The 20113-nt window shown below is 39.4% G+C and overlaps 1 protein-coding gene across 4 annotated transcripts in view; it reads right to left on the reverse strand.

Annotated features, from left to right (window-relative positions):
- Window positions 1–20113, reverse strand: part of Sorcs1 (sortilin related VPS10 domain containing receptor 1) — a 540204-nt gene that overhangs the window by 94575 nt on the left and 425516 nt on the right. For all 4 annotated transcript variants that reach the window (XM_031390641.1, XM_031390645.1, XM_031390644.1 and 1 more), the window contains exons 9-10: window positions 14713–14892; window positions 3303–3449 (exon numbers count right to left, since the gene is read on the reverse strand). In XM_031390641.1, the coding sequence (XP_031246501.1) occupies window positions 3303–3449; window positions 14713–14892 (327 nt within the window). The remainder of the gene's footprint in view (window positions 1–3302; window positions 3450–14712; window positions 14893–20113) is intronic.

Here is a 20113-nt window from a genome sequence, read left to right on the forward strand (position 1 = left end):
ATAAACAGCAATGTGGAAGTAAGCTGAATAAACCCTTTCCTCCCCAACTTGTTTCTTGGTCATGATGTGTGTGCAAGAATAGAAACCCTGACTTAGACAATATAAATGTGCTCATTTTGGATAGTAAGAATTATAAAGGAAAAGGATAGGATAAAGAGATTTTTGCATTACCAGACACTCATGAAAGCCACCTAAGAAGCAAGGACCTGAATGCAAAGAAAACATGTTTCGAAAATGGGAAATTGAAAAAGAAATAATAGAAACCCTACTGCAAGACATACATGAACACAGTAAGTTTACAATGTGGAAATAAGTGTACTCTCTATTCTCCTCATTGTTTTGTGGATAAGAAAGGATGTATGATAATGGCAGAGTTTAAAAAGGAAGAGACACAAGACAGCTCACAGGGGACCATCCAAGTTATTATAAAGTGTTTGATTTACTGTACTTGAACTAGAAAACCATCAGAAAGCTTAAGTAACTGATGCATATTTAAACTTTTATATGACACCATTTTGTTGTGGCTTTGGTCTAATGCTTGTATTATGTGAATTGGGTTCCCCAAATTGCACAAGAATCCACATGCAAGATGCTGAGGGTCCCTGCCCCCAGTTGGTTCTGATTGGTAAATAAAGTTGCCAGCAGCTAATGGTTGGGCAGGACGACAGAGACAGGACTTTAGGATTTGAGGACAAGGGGACCAAAAGGAAGGAGGATTTTGAATCACCATGCTGGGAAAAGACAAAGACCAGGACTGAAGAGTGTAGGACAGAGAAACAGCTAATATGTAAGAGTTGGGGATTGTGGCCCAGGAGGGTTGCAGGCTTGGGAATGGGGCAGCCAGGATGAGATATAGATTTTAGTAAGTAATAATTCAACAATATCAGAGAAGGGAGTGTGGAGGTTTGGAATGGTCCAGCCATTGAGCTGTTTAAGGCATATTAACATAGAAGGCTGTGTGTGTGTGTGTGTGTGTGTGTGTGTGTGTGTGTGTGTGTGTGTGTATCTTTCACTCAGGAAACCTGAACACTGGGTGGGAAGTGAGGAATGTGCCACCGCTGCTGATGCCCGAGTGATTAAAGTGGGATGATTTGACTACTGTACTACCATACAATAAAAATGGAGAAATAAGAAATCTATGGGCAGTGGTGGCACATGCCTTTAATCCCAGCACTTGGGAGGCAGAGGCAGGTGGATTTCTGAGTTCAAGGCAAGCCTGGTCTACAGAGTGAGTTCCAGGACAGCCAGGGCTATACAGAGAAACCCTGTCTCAAAAAACAAACAAACAAACAAAAAACAAAAACAAAAAAGAAAGGAATCTAGTATACAATATGTGGAAAATTTATAATATTCATCTAGGTTCCAGAAGTGTGCTTTGTGCTGCAGAAGAACACAAAGGAAATTTTGAGGGTGATGGAAATTACGTAGCATAAACATTTCTCAAAGTTCTCTGATGCTGTTTATGTGCATTTTACCTCAATAAATATGGTTTTTAAAATATAGGCTACTCTGTGAAAAAAATGGATTGCCACGTAGAAATGGTGGGAAGGTGTGGCCACGAGGAGCCTATCACTGAGGACCAAGGAGAACATGATTACTGCTTGGATTAGACCATAGCAGTACTGATAGGGAAGGGAGTCTGTACTGTAGCTCTATTCTGGAGATGTAATAATACATCATCATGATTCTGGGTTGTGGTTAGGACATAGAGTGCCTTGCTCAGTCCTTTGCTAAGAAGAACCACTTTCAGTAGACTCAGCAAGATGCTACAAGCCTGTTTAGGAAGTGGTTCACAGTCTTTCTCATAAGCATTCATCTTCAAGTTATGTGGTAGGTGTGAAAGAAGTTATTAAAGTGCTGCTATCTTTGAACATTTTAGTTCCATAACCTGGAATAATTGGGTAGAAAGTTGACCTGTTCCAATGGCATTGATCCATACCTTGACTAATATAGGTATTCAATGAATCACTGCTACATTTATTTAGTCTATCACTGGCTCTCTGACCTCTCTATCACCCCTGGCTATTTTTCTCCCTGTAAGGTGCCAGTAATAAAAATGGAGTCTAAGTAGGACTTGAAATTTAAGACTGCTTCCCTGATGCACTGTGACAACTTAAATATCGTCTACAAGTAATAAGGTCAAGCCATAGCTGCTGGCATCCTTTCAAGAAAGATGGTGACCCGCCTACTGCTATGTGATAAACCTGAGAAATGATTGCCCAGCATTGTGCCATAGAATGAAGCAGAGCGAAGATAACATCAAAGACAGAGTTGTGAAGAGTAACATCAATAATAGATGCACACAGAGATGGGATAGATATAGATAGACACCAATATACACATATTCACATCTCAAGACTTTCCTACTGTAAAACCAAGTGATCTTTTCCACATTCATGGCTCCTTTATGTTATCCTAAAAATGACTTTTGGGCTGTTTTTAAGAATGTAACAGGATTAGCAACATACTTTATTTGTCAGTTTCATCTTTCGCTATGGATAATGAGTAACCTTTTGAGGGTTACTGTGTTCCAATAAAGCACTGCTCAGTGAAATGAGTGCTGGGCTGCTGTTTCCCTAATGGTCACATTTTTTTTCTAGCCCAAGCATTATAGATGAAAACAAGTAAGTTGAATGTAATATATAGAGAAAGCAAATGGATGCTTAAATCAATGATTTTTAATGTTTTTTGTTGAATCATAAACTTCTTTTGAAATGGGATGAAACCCTGCATTAAGATCACCAGGTCTAGAGATAAATGTGTGCACCATTTGCTCTGTGAGCAGTGATTTATCATGAACTCACTAGAAGTAAGAAAGCTCACTAGAGCCTTGCCAGAGAGGGAAGCCATCCTATTTCCCTCAAACTGCAGGGACTCATACGAAGCTGAGGTGGGGGAGGTGGGCTAAAGGTACAGCTCAGAGGAAGAGAGCACAATTTGGCACAAAAACAAAGCAGAAAAGCCCATCACCACCATCACCACCACCACCCCAAACACCAAAGAAACAGAACCAATTCAGACTACAACCAAGAAGCTTATAAAGGTGCAAGGATCTGGGACCTGTTCCTGCCTCCTCACTCTGACTGGTGCAAGGATCTGGGACCTGTTCCTACCTCCTCACTCTGACTGGTGCAAGGATCTGGGACCCATTCCTGTCTCCTCACTCTGACTGTCACACATGATAGCACTAACTTTCTTTTCCTTCAGCTTCTGCGTACAGGAGTCCCCAGACTATATTCAGTGTCCTGTTGGCCATGACTTCACCCATTCATGGTGTGGGGGACTGTGAATACAGGACTCACCAGCAAACAGTGCACAGGGTCTCCCCTTAGATCTGCATCTGGAGCCTGCAGCAAACGCCAGTCTCTGCCTTTGTTGTAAGTGATGAAAGTCTTCACTTGGTTGTCAATCTTCTTGTTAGCCAAGAACATCCCCTTTATCCCTGCTACCTGGGAAAAATTGACATGGCTGAAAAATACATCAACGTGAGAAAGGGCCTATCTGTTTATATTAAAAATAACAACAGATTGTCTAAGTCCTATCTTCGAGAAAAGACAGGCTCAGTATAAACACTTATATCTACCTTGCCAGTTCTTGACAGAAACCAATATTCTTGTGCCCCCTGCTGTATGTGTGTATAACACACAAGTTCAATATAGGCTTATCATTTTTTTGGCTGTTGCTGAATATGTTCATATTAACTTTATTCAATCTCCAAACATGAGAAACTGACAAGATGTCCACTATGAGGAGGAAAGTAAAATAAATAGTGGCACATACAAAAACTGGCACATTATTTGACATTAAAATGCATCACTAATTCGTAACATGATGCCAGGGGTGTGTGGGGTGGGGGGGACCCAAGCAGATTCTAAGTGAGGGAAGGCAACAGAGTGACATCCTGGAAACTCAAAGCTATGAGCCACAAAGAGGTCAGCGCTTGCCAGGGTGTGACTCAGAGAGGTGTGAACTCAAAGCTATGAGCCACAAAGAGGTCAGCGCTTGCCAGGGTGTGACTCAGAGCGAGGTGTGAACACAAAGCTATGAGCCACAAAGAGGTCAGCGCTTGCCAGGGTGTGACTCAGAGTGAGGTGTGAAGTGGTGGAGCATAGGGGATTCTAAATGCAGTGGAATCACCGTGTTATGATCACACAATGATGGATGTATGTCACTGAATTTTTTGTCAAGCCTATGAAATATAAAACCAAAACTATGGTCCTTTATGTGAACTGTGAACTTCTGGAGGCTTGTGGAACACTGTCAGCAGCCATCAGTCGTCAGAGAGAAACTCCAGAACTTTTGAGTCTGTTACTTGACAAGCAATAAGTAAATAGGGGCAACTTATATGGTGTGCTGGGCTCCAGGCAGGATATTAAATATGTTATCTCTCATTTAGTTTTTGTAATATTATTTTTGTGAAATGGTTGCTAATTCTATTTCACACATGAGAAATATCTCAGGTACATACAAGATCATACTATCAGTGACACAAAGCCAATGTCAGACTTGGGATTGTGACCCAGGACTTTACAGTTTCAGAGTGCATGGTTATAATGACTAACTAAATTACTGAGGCATCTTCAGCCCCAGTCAACTGAAAAAAGTCAGTTGAAAGACTCTGATATAATTACTATTATTGCATTTAAAAATTATAAAGAGTTCTACATGTTAATACACCAAATTTACTAGGCATTTAAAGAAAAAAAAACAGGGTTATACAGAGAAACCCTGTCTCAGAAAAAAAAATCAAAAAAGAAAAGAAAAGAAAAAGAAAAAATCCCAAATTATTAAAAAGTAATTGTTTTCTTTTTATGTGTATGAGTGCTCTAGTTTCATATCACAGGCATGAAAGAAGATGGCATCAGATGCCATTATAGATTGTTGTATGCCATCAGGTGGGTACAGGGAATTGAACTCAGGACCTTTTGAAGAGCAGCCAATGCTCTTCACTGCTGAGCCATTTCATTGTAATTGTTTTCTTATCATCAAAAAGCTACTTTTGCAGTCTCATGGTGTTGTTGCTCTTATCAAAACCAGTTGCTGTCAGGGCTGGGCAGATGGCTCAGTGATTGAGAGTGTCAGTTACTTTTCTGGAAGACCCTGGTTTGGCTCATGGTACCTGAATGGCAGCTTACAACCATCTGCAAGTATACTTCTAGGAGTTCTGATACCCTCTTCTGGACTCCATGGGTACCAGGCACACATGTGGTACACAGACATGCATGCAGGTAAAAAACCCATACACATAAAATAAAAATAATAAATAAATAAATTGCTAAAAACTGAAAACGTGCTTCCTCTTTCTACATGACAAAACTAACAATTAGCAGGGTATCAAAATTGTGCCACCAATGATCATCACTTATAGATTTTTTCTTCAGAATTTTAGAGTTTACCAAACACAGTTTAGTCTGTGTGAAATGACCACAACCCAGGAAAACTGGATGTCAATGAGGGGAAATGTCCAAAATGTGTTGAATAGGGGCTACAGAGATGGCTCAGCAGTTAAGAACACTGAGTGCTCTTCTAGAGATCCTGAGTTCAATTCCCAGCAACAAAGTGGTGGTTCACAACCATCTATAATAGAATCTGATGCCTAATTCTGCAGTGTCTGAAGATAGTGACAGTGTGCTCATGTACATTAAATAAATAAATCTTTTTGTAAAAATGGGTCGAATGGTAACGATAACATCCCATGTATATTCACATTCACTCATTCAGTGCCCATCACCATCATGGAGTAGAGTTGTCAATAAGCAAGTATCCCAAATGAGAAAATGGAGACTTAGACTACATTAGTAGCTAGCTGGAACACACACATTGAATAAACAAATGTGTTTAAAAGCATATTTGAAGACATTTAACTAAGCTTAGACCCTTTATATTTTGGCATGATTAATTTTAAGCAGAAAACAAAAAGTTGTCATTTTGCCTGACTTTGTTAATACAAAGCACTATGCTCATTTCTTTGCATATATACCTTCAAAGGCTTGCCACAAACCTGTGTAATACCTTTCATGCCAAGATTTTGTATAAGGAAACTCAGCTATTGACAAATTTTAATCATTTACAATAACAGAGAATAGACTTTCATATTTAAATACATTTGACTTCCAAAATTCTTTCAGCAGACATAACCCAGAATTTTTCATTTCTAAAGAGGCTGGATCTCGACCCACAGTCGTCACACCTCCAGTTTTGTTTTTGACATAGGTGGATCTCATTAGTCTCTACCTGTGAATTTGGCATCTAGGATAATTTAGAAATGGGCCAAATCTGACTCTTTTGAAATAACATGATTTTTTAACAAATAAATGGTGCAAATGAGTTGTTGAGAGGAATACTTTGAACAACTCAGGAAAACAAGCCCCATTCTTCAGAAGCCACAACAATTTCTGATACATTGTTGTTTCTCAACAAATATGGAAGCCATAAACTCCAGGAGCAATGTACTCCCCACAAACTTCATGTTAATTACCAATGATATTTAGTTATTCACAATAACAGCTCCAGAAGGGCTGCTTCCCAGGAAACCCAATATTAGTTTTGCATATGTTCACTAGGCTGCTACATACTTAAATAGGACCCCACTGCCAGTTCTTTAAGAAAAAAATTGCATAAATCAGAATTTTCACAAAGGCTGCTGGTCTTCTCTCTCAATAAGACTCTACCCAGAAATGAGAAATCACGTAGTTATTCAGTGCTCTGGAGAGATACCAAAATAAGTGCAAAATGAACAAACAATGTTTTCTATTCCAGTCTGTTCCTCCTCTGCTTTCCTCCCTGCCTTCTCCCCTTCTTAGACAAGAGTCACAGAGAAGAGGGCTATGGGTTTAGGAGCTTGTTCATTTGATTTGTAGAAGTGGGAACTTGCTGGCCCCCGATTGCTTGGCATTATCAAATGCCACTTGAGCAGAGAGTTGGGCTTTGCTATTTATCTCTGAATGTGTGGCCTTCAGGTTCATCTTGAAGAATAAAAACATGACAAAGAAACAGAAATGTGTGACAATAACTGCAGAAGCTGGGAGAAGGTGGGCTATTTTTCTCTTGTAACCAAGGCACTTTATCTGTAGGAGTTACTTTTTTCTTTTAATTGTTTTGCTTCTTTAGCTTGGCCTGAAAAGATGGTCAACTGCTCACTGTGAGCACAATAAATGTTTTTTTCTGTGCTTTTCAATGTAATCCTGTGAATGAGGCCTCCTATTCTATCATTTTTTAAGCAAGGTCTCATTATCTCTTAATTGGACTATCTACCAATTCATATTATGAGGTAGAGTAAGTGCATAGAGTCTGGAATTGAAATTGGAAGGTGCCATGTGCATTTATTTGAGTGTGTGAGATCGTGTGTGTGTGTGTGTGCATGCATGTGTGTGTGTGTGTGTGTGTATGTGTGTGTGTATTTTATGGTATGCTATTAGAAATGACAGATGATGTTTACACCGCCACATTACTTTCTCTGTACTCATACTGCATGTACACTTAGGAAGGAGTGGAGTGGAGGGTTGGCAGGGGAAACAGAAAAGAGTATGCAGTGGAATTTACAGCTTCAAAAAGACACAGAACTACCAATAAATATTCTCCTATGACGCACCCTGCTACTGGGGGCATATCTTCTTTCAAGAAAAGGTCTGCAAAATTTCATCCCTACTGAATTCAGAGTAACCTTCTCTGAGGATAGTAACTATGCTTAAAGCTATTTTTTTTTTCTTTCATTGTTTCTCATATGAAGGAATTTTATTCCACAAGGCTCCAAAGTAATTCAAAGATATTTATTGCCATTTAACATCACAAGTCCAGATACTGTTTTGATTAGACTTTGAATGCGAAGTACTACAGCTCAGACTTCAAGCTGAACAGCATATTTGCTGATCACCCTTAGGTGGGAGCCCTAAAGTGCTGAGTTCCTTCTCCTGCTTTATTCTCTTTGTTCATGCCGGCCACCCTGGGATCTCAGGGACAATTTCCTAGTGCACCTCTCCCTGTTTGTTCCTGAGACTTCTCAGTACACATCTTCTAGAGGTAGAGAAGACTGTCATCACCCTCAGCACTGTCCCCAGTCCTGCTGTGCTTTCACGATGCTCCTCATACACAAGGGACCGACGTCTTGGTCTCAGTCTTGTGGAACTATCTAAGCCCACGGCTTCTCTAGCAGCCACCAAATTCTTTATTAGAAGTTACAATGACCTCTGCTACCATGACCTATAAAGCTAATATAAACAGATGATCATGAAGTATAACTTCCTTTAAAATATGCACAGTACAGTTCACTTTGTATAAGGGATCCTGATTTTGTTTGTACTAAAAATAGGAAGTAAGAGTTATCCATTAGATGATACAATCATTCTGGAAGGCATGGGAAAAGGGACTGCCATGACTTGAGTCAAGCCTTGCCTGGGTCAAGACTGTGACCTTGTCTCCAAAAACATCAAATAAGACAAAGTATATAATAAAAATCTACTTAACTGTATTGAGTGCTCATGGAATGCAAGGCTTTGAAGGCTTTGTGTAAACCTTAGTACATGAATCAACTTCATGTGTTCTGCAAAACTGAAAATTGTCACATCTTTGTGGGTGAATAAATAAATGTTCAGATGTCATAAGTCACCTGTGTGGTGCCATTCAGTCACAGATCTGGACTGTTCATCAGTCTGCCCAACTCCACACAGTTGTGTGGTTGTCTTGCTTATGCAAGCTTTTCTATGAGTCTAGAGTATTATGCAAGAAATATCTCACTGGCACATCCTGCTTACAGAGACCCATCAATTATGATTTTTGATGCCTTTACTCTGTAACCATTCAGTAAATTCCTGAACATGCGCTTCATTTCTTTAACCACTGAAGATCTAATAACTGGAATATTTTAAGCACCTGTCCCTTCATCTATCAAATGGTCTTTGAGATTTGAAATATTCCAGATGCTGGGGACTTCTTTCATGATTTAAAGCAAAGACATCAGACATCTCCCCTTTTCATGTTTATCGTCTACCAAGCTCTCTCCTATCTCAATTTTCCATGTATGCCAAGTGAAGGTCAACCAAGAGTGGAGGGCTCTTGTGCTAGAGTACTTTGCTTATTTCTTCCTCTGATGCTGATGGGCAAACCATGTCCTACCTTCTCAGACTTAAATTACAAATACTAAGTGTCAGATTTGAAGAAAGTAGATGAAAGAGCAGTGATAAGAGAGAAGGCCTTCATGGCCATTACTGTGTTGTGTATGAGGATGGGTTATTTTCATCTGAGTATCTCAGGGAGAATAGGTGTGTGTTCTGAAGGAGTTGGTTGTGCCACTATAATCACAGAACTCACTTGATTTTTAAAAAGTCTACATGGTCTTCCTCCTCATTTCTTTTTTCTTTGCTACTGGTGATTGGACCTAGAACTCTGTGCATGCTCTTCAAATACTCTCCTGCAGAGCTACACCCCCACCTACATGCTTTTTCCCTTACTACCTGATATAGTAGTATTCTCCTAGAAGGACAGGAACCTATAATACATCCTGCAATGACTCTGACTGGACTGGACAGTATTTGTATTTTCTGCCCCTGACCTTGGCTTTCAGGATACAGACTCTCTGAAGAAATCATGGTACAACATTATCATCATGACAATGGCTGGGCCTTCTCTTCTAAACAAGAGCTGCATATCATGGGCAGACGATACAGCCTGCCTGCTTTGTATCCTTCATGGTGCATGCCATATCTCACAGTTTGTCGATTCTCCAAGTGTCAGCCAGGCAGCTTCACTCCCAGACACAGCCTTTTGCACTCAGCTGCCCTGAGCCATCATTCTGCCTTAAGCCAAAGTGCTCTTCATCATCATTAATTAATTTTCCCTTCCCAAGGATGGGTCAAAAGCTCTCAGCGTTCCTTTCATCCCACACATCCTAGAAATCACAGTTCCTGGACACACCCATCACATCTCTTCTGTTCTTGTCACCGTGTAGCATGTTATTGTGTGTTACCCAACCCACATGGTCTTTGAAACATTCGTGTTCTTTGTGAATAATAGAATTTTAGTACATTTGGATCCATAATTTCCACACATATATATGTCCTCCTACAAGACAAAGTTAGTGAATATATGTGACTATTGTCTGAACTTAAAATATAACTTTGGACTTGGTTCTGAAAGTCTAGACACAAGTCTACAGCAATTGACTATTGATTACTTCCTTTCCACTGAATGTTTTTCATACTTTCTTCTTTCTTTCTGTTTTTTGTTTTTACCACATCTGGGAAGACCAAGCCTACTTCTTTTATTAGTTTAATTTTATTTATTTATTTATTTATTTATTTATTTATTTATTTATTTATTTTGAGACAGGGTTTCTCTGTAGAGCCCTGGCTGTCCTGGAACTCACTCTGTATACCACGCTGGCCTCGAACTCAGAAATCTGCCTGCCTCTGCCTCTCAAGTGCTGGGATTAAAGGTATGTGCCACCACCTCCTGGCCCAAGGCTACTTCTTTAGACTTACCTTATCCTTCAATCTCGACACTATTGAACAGCTAATATCAAATATGAGATATTGCTCTTTTAGGGGATATATAATAGACTGACATTGAAAACTCACATATGCTTAGATTTAAATCCTAAATTTGCTCTGTAACTTTGTGAAAGTGCCTGTGAACTTTCACCTCTATTTACTTAACAAGGTGAAGTAGCTGTAGTCACCTAAAAGTTAATATAAGGGTTAAATGGAGAAATTTTGGAAGGTTCTTTACACAGTGCTTTGTACATGAAACCCTACAATATTAGCTATCATCACTAAATTTTATCAAGAAATCAAATTCTGGGTGTTTGGTCTGTAACCAAATTTTCTGGCTCACATTTTTTACATCTTTGAATAGAGAACATGCCAAATGGATAGATAACTCACACTGTGAGGAAATTCTGGTATTTTAGCAACTAAATCTTAGTACTCTGTACTATTTTGTCTGCATCACTTATGTGCTTCATTACATATACACAAAAGGTTACAGAGCTGAGGGGACAGCTCTTGCAGCCAGGTGGCCATGTGTGTGAAAGAAGTCATAGATTTAAATAGGAAATGAGCTTTTTTCTGTGTTTTCCACAAAGCTCCACCTGTGTGTGTGCTTGACATACAGTTCCACCTCTACATTTATACTCTGCACAGTTTGCATTTGCAAAAATGGATTCAAAATAACACACACGCAGGAATAGCAGGTAACTGATGTGCAGAATCATACAAATGAATGGCACTCTTCTAGGTCATCTGAAATGTGAACACACACACACACACACACACACACACACACACACACACACACCACATAGCCTATCTCTGTCACACCCACCTCCACCTCATATAATGCTCATCTCTGTTGCTTATTAATTCATTTATGGATTCTCTTGCTTTTCACTTATCTCTGAGCACTCATCATTCATTGCAATTCTACGGGGAAACTCATGCTGGATGAATTTCAGCTTCCTGCTAGCCAGAACAATCCGATTTAAGGGAGCATTTGTGCCAGGCCCCGTGTCTGCCAATATTCTTTCTATCTAGGTAATCAGCAGATATGCCACTGCTGTTCTGCTCACATCCATTTCAATTCAAGTTGCTCTGAACTGTCAAGCTAATAAAACAAAGGCACTTCTCTCCCTGCCCCAGGATGCAGAACACCTTTACATAATGCAGTCACACCACTGCTCAAAGTGATGATAATGTGAGCCAGCAGTTTCCCTACAGATAGTCAACAGCAAGAGACACTAAGGGAAAGGCAGGATTAACAAGGAATGCTTGTTGTGCTCAGCAGTCACCCTGTTTCTCCTCATCCCATACCTGATGCAGCATTTGAATTCACAAAGCCATTTGTGAAAAAAAACGGCTGCAAATAACTCATTGAAAAGCCATTTCTGCTCAGCGTATTTACCTGTTCCATCATCAAGGGATCAGTGGACATGGTCTCCATTTCCAACAGAAAATAAAATTTATCTAGAGAACCCATTTTGAATTGATTTGAACAAAGAGAACAAGGTAATGAGAAAAAAGGAAAAACTGAAAATGTGTTTTAAAAATTTGTGAGGCAAAGGAGAGAACTGTATGATTATGGTACCACGGTGACTGATTTTACATGGTCTAGACCCTCAGTGAGGCTTCGATTATGAGACTAGGTCCAAGCAAGAGAATTCAGTGCATTTCAACAAAACATATTTCAAGTTTAAGTGTTCATGGGACATTTGCAAATGAGGAAAAGAGTGCTGAAGTTTATATTTATTTATGATATTTATGTTATTTATTTATATAATTATATTATATATTTTTTATATTTATTTATATATATATATTTATTAAGACAAGTACACAGTGTTAAAAGATGTCATATGGTACTGCTAAGTGCAGTGTGGGATGAAACTGAAACCCCCAGAGTTGGGAATGTGTTGAATGTTTAAAAATATAGGTGGGCTTTATTCCAACCAAAATAGAGTGTTAAGTGTTGTCTAGGCACAATGCAAGATCATGCTACAGATTCTAGACTTTGTTAAACACATTGTATTTCAGGCACTGATATAGTAGTTAACAATGATTAACTGACTTCATCCTCTGAGCAGTCTACTGGGTACGGTGTTCATCTCTGTTCTAAACAGACAAGTGTGGCTCAGAAGGCATTGGCCTTGTATTAGGAATACATTCCAACAGGAATAGGAAGCCGTACGAACAGCACTCAAACTCAGACAGCCTGGATGCTAAAAATGTCACAGTATAAATCGAACTTTATCTAGAACTTTCTTGACACTAAATCTTTAAACTATGTAAATGCTTTCCAGAGTAAATATTCAATTGGAGGTTGAGCTATTGGATACTATATCTATCTGAAACATGACATGAAAAGTGGGATTTAAAAAAACATATAAAGATGAAAAGATAGACTGTATACTTTCTGAAGTTATACACAAGAGTGATATCCTATATTAGGCTGCCAATGTCTGACTTAGGCATACAGTTTATTTTATTACTTATTTGAGGAGTATACAGGCTATTAATCCAGTTTGATGCACACAAAAGAGGGTTATCTGCTAGGAAAAGGCCACTGTAAACTTCTGAAGGAAAGGGAAAACAGGCTACATTTAAAAGATGCCCATTTGGACTTGAGTTTCTGGTTCATCACCAGATATAACAAAGATGCTTCTTGTTTTACAAAACCTTGAATTCCTGAGCTTGCCCAAATGTCAATGTCTCTATGCTTGCACATTTCTAAATCATTTCGGATGTTTTTCCAGATGGAATATTGATCTATTACTGCATTTCTCTAACCCTGAATACGTTATTAAATAACTCATTCTAACTTATTCTTAAGCCATCATCATACATCCAGACTGACCAAATTTTGTTAATTTAAATTTCCAGGAATTTACAAAAAGATCTTGTAAATATTTTCTCAAGTGCTGGCCATTGAGAGGTGGGTCACTAGCCAGCTGATGTGAATCTTATGAATAATAATCTCTCATGTGCTGACCAAAGGGCGAAATTCAGTCCCCAAGAGTAACTTGCTTTATATCGACTAACCTCTTAGTACATTTAACCTGGAACAGACTAACTCTCCTTAATACCCCAGCAGTCATAGTTTTCTAGTAGCTCCTTTCTAGGGGTGGAAATTCTGAAGCCCCCTTTCCAACCAATACTGGGATTTTCACTGGCTTGATATTGTGCAGGTCTTGCGCATGCAGTCAATAGCAACTCTGAGTTCCTATGTACCACCATCCTGTTGTGTCCAGAAAACACTATTTTACTGCAATCCTCTACTACTTCTGGCATTTATAATCTTCCTGATCCCTCTCCAATGATGATTCCTGAGCCTTGGGAGGAAGATGTGTGAAGATACTGTCTGTTTTCTAAAGAAATGTGGTAATATGCTATATTCTATTGAAAACATATAAGTCCATACCTAATCCATGCATTTGTACAGGAGTAGAAAACTCTGTATATATAGTAGTACCACAGAAGTTCATAGCAAAAATGGATAATGAAACCTTCAGTGATGTTTATCATTATAACTGACTGATCCAACATAGATGATTTTACTTTGAACATTGCTTGTTGTAAAAACAAAGAGCCACAGTGCCCCAAGGAAAGATGGGTAAGCTCTGGTTCATTGTGCTTTTTGTTAATTTAATTTTCTAGGATTTTACAAAAATGATCTTGTGAGTATTTTTTCAACTGTTGGCCATTGAGAGAGAGGTGGATCACTAGCAAGCTGAGGAAGATCATAGACTATCTCACGTGAGGGTCATTATGAGGTGGATTACTAGCCAGCTGAGGTTATCAACTTGGGAAGCTCTTCAAGAACAATAGGAATGCCTTCTCATAGCAAACAAAACATCCTCATCCATGTCACTGCAGAGACAGATAAGTGAGTGCTGCCCACTGAGTGGTTAGACACAAAAAATATTTTGCAATATGATATGCAGATCCACTGTATGCAAGTGTTTTAATTGGGCAGTTTCTTCCCCAGACCCTACGATCCAATTTCCCTGGAGCTGCCCTTATCCAGCATAATCAATTTTTAGAAAATTATTCTAGAGAATTGTATGGGTTGCAAATTAAACAATAAGAATTTTCTATGAGTCTTTCCTTCTCTAAAGTGGAGTGAAACTGGCCAAGGAACCAGCAGAAGAACAGTTTAATGACTGACACTTCACCAGGTACTCCGGATGCTATTGTCCTCCGGAACTACAGATGCTTGGTGACATACCTCATAAAGGTCAATCATAACATTGCCTTCAGGGCCTCTGCTGCTCTGCACGTTCTCCAGGGCCAGCGTGAAGTAGACTCCACGAGTGTCTGAGATATACAGGTTGTAGGTGTCATTCTGGTTCCATTCTTGAACTGCTGCAAACACTTGGTTCTCATCTGTGCTAATGACATGCATGTCCTGAAGAAAAACACAGGAAGTGAAGAGAAGATAAGTGTTTTCCATTAACCTGGCATGCATCCAAAGAGTGTGGGCGATGAAGAGGGAGAGATAGGGAAGGCTTCCTTTCAGGAATATGAAAAATGGAGATAAGTGTTAATCATCTATTTTCTGTGTCCCTTGAGGGTTAAGCAGTGAGGTCATGATGAAATGAGATAGAAGGATGTGTAGCAGCTCCCTTGTAAGTTAATTTCCTTGATAGACAAGTTGAAGATAGTGTTTTTAAATATGTACAAATTTGGAGAACCAGTCATTCTCATGTGTATGTCACGTTCAAACATTACTTGTTCAGAATGCATACACAATGCAAACATAAGGACCATCTGCAGGGACAGAAGAAAACCAGACAAGCCCTGGATCCCACTGTGGTATGTGGGCTAGAGGCTCTGCTACTGGCTGCAAGCTCTTTAGCTGTAGAACATCACACTCTACTTACTGAATCAATGTATGCTTTTTAATGATGTCCACCCTATGACTAATATGCACATTAATGTGTGACAAGTGCTGCCAAGGGTTCAGCAACACCTGAAATTCTCCAGAGGAAAAAAAATGTCTGCCAGAATACCCCAAAGCATTAATGTTTGTCTGAGTGATTAATCTAAGGGCTCAGCTACTAATCTAATATTTTCCTCTGATAAATTCTCTAAGAAAATTACAAGAGAGAAAGGTGTCAACATAAAGGATGATGTTCCTAAGGATACCAGATGTAAAAATAAAATAAAGGAAAAACGGACACCTCCGTCCTCTGTCCTTTGGTAAGAATTCCGAATCTTCCATTCTCCATTCAGGCCTTACCAATGTCTAATGCTATTCTAAATTGGCTGTCTCCAGCCAGTGCTTGTTGCTTCCTTAAGGGAAGCCTGTTGGCATGCTTTGGGCTGCATTTTAATCCTGTGGACAAAGAAATCTATACGGAATAAATTCCAAACTCAGAGTAAAGCAGTAAAAAATAAAAAGACTGAACATAAACCGAGATATCTGTAAGTAAAGTATCCACATGGCAAAGAGAATAATGTAGAAAAATCTCTGGTGTTCCTGTAACTTAATAAAAGTCTTCATGGAAGGATCATGCTTTATATTCAAAAGCCTCAGAAAAATTCAGATCTATTGATCTTCCTTGAGGACAATTCCAACCCAAACTATCCAGTGCAACTTGAGTCAAGCTTCTAACCTCAGGTTCTCATCATTTGAGTTCAGTCTTGGCTTATGACATTGTCATGGTACTCTATGCTCAGCCCTTCTATCTGTGAACTCTAGATAACAAGAATATGTCCTTTACAGAGCAGTGAAGACAAAATCAGCAAGTCTTAAATATTATAACAGTATTCCCCTTAGGCTCTGCTTTACGCATGATGAATATTTCACTTAAGGGAGTCTGTCTATCCCTTTTGTTATTTATAGAAGATCAGTTTGGCTCCCCTGATTTTTAAACATTTGAATATGCATTCACTGATATACTCAAGAAAAGGTTCATCCAAATATTTTCTGTCTGATGGAAGAAATTGGCTATGGGAATCATCCTTAAGTTCACTGCTTCATCTGTGTGGTCAAACCTTCCCTAGGCTCTTAATTCATAGTATGATAGAAACCAAAATCTTTCAAATCATTGAACAATTACTCCCCATTCATGTTTTCTTCACTCAGAATGTTGTAACCCTGGATTGCTGTCAAATAGTTTCAAATGTAAGCTGACCCTAACATAGCCCCGGGCTATGGTATGAATTTCTGCAACAGTGAACTTCTGAAGGACTCATACAACAGATTTAAGGACATAAGTCTGGGAGAAAATAGTCATTTGTCTACATAATCCTATTCAATAATCCAGTGTGTAGATTTGGTACTCACAGGTAATAGCTAACATTGTCAGTTTGACAAGAATTACCTTGGAGATGAGGCTCTGGGAATGCTTGTGAATGGTTCTGTAGATTGGGTCAATTGAGTTGGGAAGACACATCCTGGTTGGGAATAGTATTAAGGGCTCTGTCCTGGACAGAATAAAAAGTGCAGAGGTGGCTGAGCACATATCTTTCTCTGTGTCTCTCCCTCTCCCTTCCCCCTTCCCCATGTGTGTATCCTTCCTGAAAGCCCTTGCACCATGGCCAGCTAACTCAAGCTCAGGTGCAACAGTCCTAACCCTAAGGATCCTTGAACTGGGAGCCAAGATAAACCCTTTCTCCCTTAAGCTGCTTTGTCAAAGTATTGTGTCGCAGCAACAGGCAAAGTAACTAAGGGTGTTTTTAAAATGTAGCTCTGTTAAGTGTCTTGAGCAAGGTTGTTTCGAGAATTATTTTTTTACATAAAGTTGATGAGATAAAATGACTTTATCTAGATAAGGTGGCAAACCAACCTCCTTTACCTTTATGCAATTTCATGAAACAGGATTTAGAAGACGATGCTTGTGGGCATAACAATTTGATAGATTTGTATTTTATTTCACTTTCCTCAACCCCTTATTTAAAAATGTGCTCTCATTGTTTCATAGATTCCCATGACTCTAGACCAATATAGACTCTTCTTTGGAGTTGTACTAAACACTTTGCAAAGCCTGTTCTACAGGACATCAGCATTGCTGGATTCTATTGTGTTTTTAAATGGGGATGGGAACATCTTTGCCAGAACATTTAACTGTTATTGGTGGTGGTGATTTATGGATCTTATTTTGTTTGCTTGCTAGAAGACAGGATCACTCTATGTACCCAGCTATGTAACCAAGTTGGCTTTCACTATATCATCTAAGCTGGCCTCAAACTATTCTCTCTTTCTAACATCTACTTTTATCGTTATTTATGTGTATGGGTGTGTGCATCTCTGTGAGTATATATCACATACATGTGGATGCCCTTGGAGACCAGAAGAGGGTGTCAGATACCATGAAGCTTGGGGTTAGAGATGGCCATAAGGTACCTGATAGAGGTGCTAAGAACACAACTCCAGTCCTCTGGAAGAACAGGACAAACTCTGCAGAATACTGATGCATCTCTCTAGCCCCTGGACTCAGAGTCCTGGTAGTGCTGTCTTTACTTCTCAGAGGCTGGAGTTATTATTCATTTATTCCTACATGCAGAGTGGTAAACTATTGAATTAATGCTGAACTAAAGATAAAACATTCATGAGCCATTGAGGTACTGGTGACCTCCTCCTAGTGTCTAAAGAAGCCACAATGATTGAAGTTTTCTTTCCTTTTAAACTTATTTGGATAAAAGACCAATATTTTCCAGTATATCACTAAGGATATTTTATTCTGAGTGACAAATTGAGGGAAATATTCTTTTTGAATCTAAGCTCTTTATTTTTAAAAAAAAAATGAATAAAAGAAAAAAGTAATAAAACCCAGATAGCTGAGGTTTTTAAGCAAGTTAGTGATGGATCCAGGTCTGAAGTCGGTTCTCCTATTACGAGTCAAGCATCCATTGCACCCCCTGCATCCTGGTACCCATCCATCTTCCAGTATGGAGACAACTAGATCCATACTACTAATAATATTACCTTGTTTTTATAGAGTATCTGTCCTCCAAACACTCGAGGCACTTTTGTATATACTGCCTCATCTATCTTGCTGGAGTTGCTCAGAATGGGCCCCAAGTAAGTTAGAGAAAGAAAGACTATCTCTCTGTCACTGTGTAGCGGGCCACGGACTCTTAATTGCAATTGCAACATTTAACCACCACGCTTCCTTGGTTTCTCTTTACCATTATTAATTGTTTAAACATAGCCCAAGGCTGTGCTCTGCTCTTTCAATCTGATACAATGTCAGGAGGTGACTACAGAAATGTGAACAGGGGAGAGCTGATGTGCCTCCACTTCTTTGGTCAGCATGATGCTTTGTTCTTTTGCAGGTGCAACCCTGGCTTTGAAAGAAGGCCATGTAACACGCCGGCTTTGAGGTAAACCATTCCGCCTATGCCGAGGCTTCTCTTTGAAGCTACAATGGGACTCTAATGAGGTTTCTCTTTGCTTTACATAATAAACTCCCACCTGGACCAAATAATCCATGTATCTGCTACAGTAGCTCCCATGTCTGTAGTAACAAGGACAATGAATCCATGCCTTGTACTCTGAGAACTCAAATGCAGCTAAGTTGTGGGACAAGATCATCTGGGTGGCAGGGAAGAGTGTGGAGTAGATGACCAATTCAGCTTCAAAGGAAAATTTTGCCTTCCAGGTTGTCTAGAGGCCTCTGGGGACACATGTAATAACTATGAATAGGCAATGTAAAATACCCGTCCTCAGTCTCCAGAAGTGTATGAACAAAAACCTCTTTGATTTTAAACTAGCATTTCCAGGGTGCCTTAGGCCTATGAGGCCTTCCCCTCCCTCCATGTTTGGATAGCATATCTAATTTGGTGGGGTAAAGATCAAGCTACAATGGAAGTCCTTCATTTACTTGCAAAAAGATAAAATCATAAAACAAAACAAAACAAAATTCTAGTATAGCTGTCCGAAAATCTAACCTTACCTGTATGGCAAACAGAATTTGATTTTGGCTGAGATGACTTCGTGAAGAATATGCTGACCCTAGAATTAGCATGTGAATGCCTGAAATCTGTACTCCCCTGACTTAGGCTCAACTCTGCACTCTGTGTGTCTCTTGAACCAGGGTCTCCTGCTACATTGGGTATAAATCTAGTTTTTAAAGTTACAAATCTTTCAAGTTGCCTTCTTCGCTTTTTGGTGAATGAATCACAATTCATCACAGTGTGCACCCCTGGGGAACACTTTTGTTGTTGTTTTGTTTGGTTGTTTGCTGTGTTTTTCCTAGTTGACATCTCCCTATGCAACCTTGGAGAGTATATTGGACAATTTTAACCATTCTCAGCCCTTCCTCTGTACACAGGGATTTTATTCAATACTCATTCCTGGGATGATTCTGATGTTTTATATTCTTGTTCTTATCTTATTGGGGTAGAAAGAAGAGAGATTAAGACCCTGGTCAGTTCAGTGTGTGTAACATCACATACAGGCATGTGGTCCTGTGCAATTGCCATTGTAATTCATCTCCTATTAGCATAGAACAATCCTAACTAGTAACCTGGTATGGTTCTCTGAAGTCAATAGTTTGTATTTGATTCTAATAGGTGGGAGTTATAAAAACCCTTTTCCTGTTAGGGTAGGTAAGAGAATTTTGCCTGGAGACATCAACACAAGCTGTTAGCCAACCTGTGAGAGCCCCCCCCCCCCCCCC

The sequence above is a fragment of the Mastomys coucha genome, unplaced genomic scaffold (assembly GCF_008632895.1).
Source record: "Mastomys coucha isolate ucsf_1 unplaced genomic scaffold, UCSF_Mcou_1 pScaffold21, whole genome shotgun sequence".
NCBI lineage: Eukaryota > Metazoa > Chordata > Mammalia > Rodentia > Muridae > Mastomys > Mastomys coucha.